General features: G+C 40.5%; 1 protein-coding gene across 2 annotated transcripts; it reads right to left on the reverse strand.

Moving 5' to 3' along the window:
• Window positions 1-287: 287 nt before the first annotated feature.
• LOC137717530 (homeobox protein knotted-1-like 3) lies at window positions 288-4,167 on the reverse strand. Of its 2 annotated transcripts, none has more exons than XM_068456923.1 (6): window positions 3,123-4,167; window positions 1,705-1,825; window positions 1,430-1,623; window positions 1,225-1,356; window positions 891-1,027; window positions 288-802 (listed from the first exon to the last, which is right to left on the reverse strand). In XM_068456923.1, exons 1-6 carry the CDS (start codon window positions 3,849-3,851, stop codon window positions 799-801), a joined length of 1,317 nt encoding a protein of 438 aa, XP_068313024.1. In that variant the 5' UTR covers window positions 3,852-4,167; the 3' UTR covers window positions 288-798. The 2 variants fall into 2 exon arrangements, with proteins under 2 accessions (XP_068313024.1, XP_068313023.1); XM_068456922.1 differs by having other exon boundaries at window positions 288-810.
• Between the last annotated feature and the right edge of the window lie 235 nt (window positions 4,168-4,402).

A 4,402-nucleotide genomic window follows, 5' to 3' on the forward strand; every position in this document is an offset into this window, starting at 1 on the left:
TAGAGTTGCTCGGCATTCATGGCTGAAACCTCTGTTAATTCCAGTTTTGAGTCGAGCAATCAGATGAACAAAAATGCCGAATTTACAAGTGTATGTGCAACATGTGCGCTTGGTATGAACCGAATATGCATCCATTTGTAGCCGGAATTTATTCAGAAATTTCGACTTCTAGAATTTAACAGTCAATCAGAATGTGAGCTTCTGCTCGAGGGCGGTTTGAGCAATGCTCGAAGAGGGGTTGAATGACTTAATTTATAAACCACGAAAGAGCGTCAACGATACAAGCGTAAAAATTTTACATAATTTACTGACAAATTTATTATCTCAACAACAAAAAGCAGTAATCACTAGTGTAATGTAAGGAACCAAAAGCTCATGTTATTGCTTTGTACACCCCCACAACCCCTCGCTAACCTTATTCACAAAAATGAAGATATAAACAAAAAATTGTAAGCCCTCTGGTGGACTATCCAATTCCCAGTTTCAGTAACACAATTCCTAAATACTCCTGAATTCCTAATGATATATGATATTACATACGCTTCGATCATCTGCATCCTTTGAGCATACCTGTGTAACGGCTCTTATCGGGTTTATAATCGCAACCTCAGAATCAGCGTGAGCCTTTTTCTTTCTGAAGAAACCAATATATGATTGTTTTCACCGGAACCCTTAAGTCTTCTCGCTATTCAGAGTTTCTATCTTCGAATTGTAAATGTAGTGGAAGCGCACGAACGATATCTCGACTGGCTCTCATTTCCTATTCCAATTTATATAAACCGCTCGCCACTGCTGTTTTCACCTGCATTACTTTTTTTTTTCAAATTAAGGTTGGTGTAAAGCTCATGCAAAACTGAACTTAAGAGGAATGAATGGTTCAATTGGTATACCTTTTGCGCTTGCTCTTCAAAACCGTGGAGGTAGAAGGATTGCTGTGCCAGTTCCTCTTCCGCTGATTGATGAACCAATTGTTTATCTGCTTCAATTGCAAACCGGTTTCCTGTACCAACCTAGCCTTGTCTTCCTCCTGATACGAACACAATGGGAATTTAGATATCGATGAGCAAAATGTGAACGCAAGCTGCAACGTGTTCTTTTTCAAGAAAATCTTGTTAAAAACAAATATTTGTGGATTCATGAAATGAGTTTAGGGTTTAGGATAGCTGAAATTAAACAGATTTTCGAATGATTAAAATTAAAACTAGAAGTGCTTCTCAAACTTACAGTTGGATATGGCCATTTGGAATGTGATTGCCACCAAGCTTTTAGGACAGAGGTGGTGTCACCAGGAAGTTTTCCAGCTCTTCTCTTGCGCAAAATCTCCTCTCTTATGTCTACGATTTTCTCCTTGTAACCCTGCAAAATATTTCCATATCAGTAAGAGAGGAAATGTAACAGATTCACAACTAACAGTTTCATGACTTTGTACCTGTTTCAGTTCATGCTTCAACTCCTGCCTCACGCGCTCCATCAAGGACCTTTCGCTCTCCGTCGGGATAAGGGGGCCGAATCCCATGCTGTCATGACCCTCCATACCTCCATCAAACAAGTTTGCATCACTATCTACTTGGTCATCTTCATCATCTGACATTGTAGCACTCGTTCCTTCACCGGGGGAAACTCCTGTTGGCGCAATTTTGTATGAGAAAATATATAACTTTGGTGCTCGTGAGCCATGGAATCACTATGATCACAAAATTTTACCTGTTAAGCTTTGAAGTGATTGTTCAATCTCCCAGCAAGCCATTACTGCTTCCATTGCATGCACCCGGACGTGTTGTTGCAGTTGTTCTTTGAAAGAACAAAGCAACAAAACATAATTCCTCTATATCATCAACAACACAAACAAATCAAAATTTTCGTAATTAATAATGAGGTTTAAAATTCATATTATACATATCCCATATGGAAATTCTCCATTGAGAACGTTGGTCCCTTGTTAAAGGGTGAATTCTTGTATCGGTGATGCATCAATAGCGCGTTAGTTCATTTAACTACTAAGACGTATCTACCAATGTTATCAAAATAATATTAATAGTACGTTCTTTAATAAAAGAAACTATAACCTAATTAATGTATACACCAAATGCTTAAAAATGAGTATGTGCTAGAAACTAGAGTGACGAGTTTCATTAGAAAGTAGATGTGAAATTAAACAACAATTCTATGATGCTCTGGCGTATCTTTATTCCATTTTTTTTTTTAACCTTTGGATCTTTGAATGGAGAAGTGTAATTTGCCAGTGTCCTTGCAGAGAGCAAGAGTTGTCTTGTTGTGCTATAAATCTCAGCTTTTGTCTTCCCGCATGTTCTTCAACCAAAAAAAAAACGTTTGGGGGATTCGGAACTGTGGTTTTACCGAGGCTTCGCTTTTGTTGTGTCAGCCCTCAGCAAGCACTGTCCTCCCTTGTGGCCCTAATGCTTTTTCAGATCCCTATGTTCCTTGAAATCTTCAACCACTCATCTCTTTGTGTACCAAGTTCTTCCTTTGTACCAATAGATTCAAGACTTTTTCGAATGGAACGAAGACTAAATTATTGATTAAATCCCAAATCTACAAATTATGAGTATGACACAAGTTATAAATTCTGAATTTTGAAAACCAAATTAAAGAAAAACTTCTTCTTCTGAAAAACAGCATATCCTACTAATCTTACCAATTTGGATTTTCATTCAATTTACAAATAAAAATGAAGACCCCATCTCCAATCCATTATGAAAATTAAATCCTAGAGCCAATTTTTTTTTATTCAACAATTGTCGTTCATATACATAAAATCAAGACTTCAACAAACTAAAATCTAATATAGTGTCATTAGACTACATAATTATTAATAAACCTAATACGTAATTAATATGCTGGATATAACCGACAAGAAAATTTATCATCAAACCTTAAACATTGAGCATGAAACGAGTAATAAACTTTGAATTGTGAAACCAAATTGAGTAATTCAATCAAATATCTCCTACTAATCGACTAATTTTGGTTTTAATTAAATTTAAGCCCTTCAATTTTTATAGCCAATTACCCAATTTTGATGACTCATTGGCCACTACAATGACAATTCAAAAGCAAACACAAGTCATTAAAAAAAAAAAAAAAAAAGCAAAGAGTATTACCATGAACTGATCAAGCTCCTTGTCATCGCCGACCATGCCGTTCCCCAAGGCAGAGTACTTCGCCACCACATTCTGCGACTGAGCCAGCTGGGCGTCGATCCTCGGCAGCTGGTCCACCGGTGTCGCGATCCGCAGGCACGACACGTGCGCCGACAGCAGCGGCTCGTACAGCGGGTGCGCCAAAATTTCTGCTTTGTGTCTCGCGTTCTGCCAGTTCATGACCCCGCCGTCTCCCCCTCCGCCTCCGCCTGGGATGCCGCTCTCGACGACTCCGCCGTCGTTCTTGTTGAGGATGCTGTTGGGCTTGAGGTCGGCGGAGTCGTGGGACATCGCCGCGGCGATCATGGAGTCGCCGGCAACTGTGACGTCATCAATAACGTCGCTGTGGTTGCGGTGGAGGATCGGGCGGTGGGACTGGGAGAGCCATTGGTTGGATGCTTGGGAGGCCGCGGAGTCGGAGGCGGTGACGTGGAGGTTGAGGAAATTAGAGACGCCGCCACCGTTGTTGCTTGCGTTGTTACTGTTGGTTGGGTTGGTGTCGGTGTTGGTGAAGTTGCGGAGGAGGGCGGAGTTGAGCCAATTGGGGGCGGGCTGAAATGGGTGGTGGGGCTCGGGGGGCTTGGAGTTCTGGTCGGGTTGGTCCGACTGATATTGCTGGTGCTGGTGGTGGGTTTGGTCGGTGAAGTGGTGGAGAGGGAGGTCCTGGGAGAGGTGGTTGTGGTACGCCATGAATACGGATGATCAGCTGGGTGCAGCTGGGTACAACAATTTACAGACGGAGGCAGAAACAGAAGCGTTCTGTTTTTTCCCTTTACTGACTGAAAAATGAATTAAAAAAGGAGAAGTGGAGACGAAAATTCAGAGGACATGGATGAAGAATTGGAAGCTCTGTGAGGAGAGACAAGAAGACAAAGATATATGGCTGGATTTGTATATCTATATATATATATATATCTCTCTCTCTGTTCTCTGTAGACCATATAGTCTCTGTGTTTTCAGAAATGTAGAGAGAGAAAGATGAGAGCTTTTTACAGAGAGAGAGAGATTGAAAGGGTTTAGATTTAAGGGTTGATAGCTTATATATATTGAAGCTGTTTACAGAGAGAGAGAGAAAGAGAGAGATAGAGAGAGACTTGGACAGAGTGGTTTTCAGTCTGGGCAAAAATGTGCTTGAGAAACTGCTTTTCCAAGGAAAAAATGGTGGGATTTTCGTCAGGTTTATTAATTAATTATGAAAGCCGGGTAATAGTATGAATCTCACATTTGAAAATCTGAAAATT

This window comes from Pyrus communis, chromosome 15, assembly GCF_963583255.1.
Source record: "Pyrus communis chromosome 15, drPyrComm1.1, whole genome shotgun sequence".
Classification (NCBI taxonomy): domain Eukaryota; kingdom Viridiplantae; phylum Streptophyta; class Magnoliopsida; order Rosales; family Rosaceae; genus Pyrus; species Pyrus communis.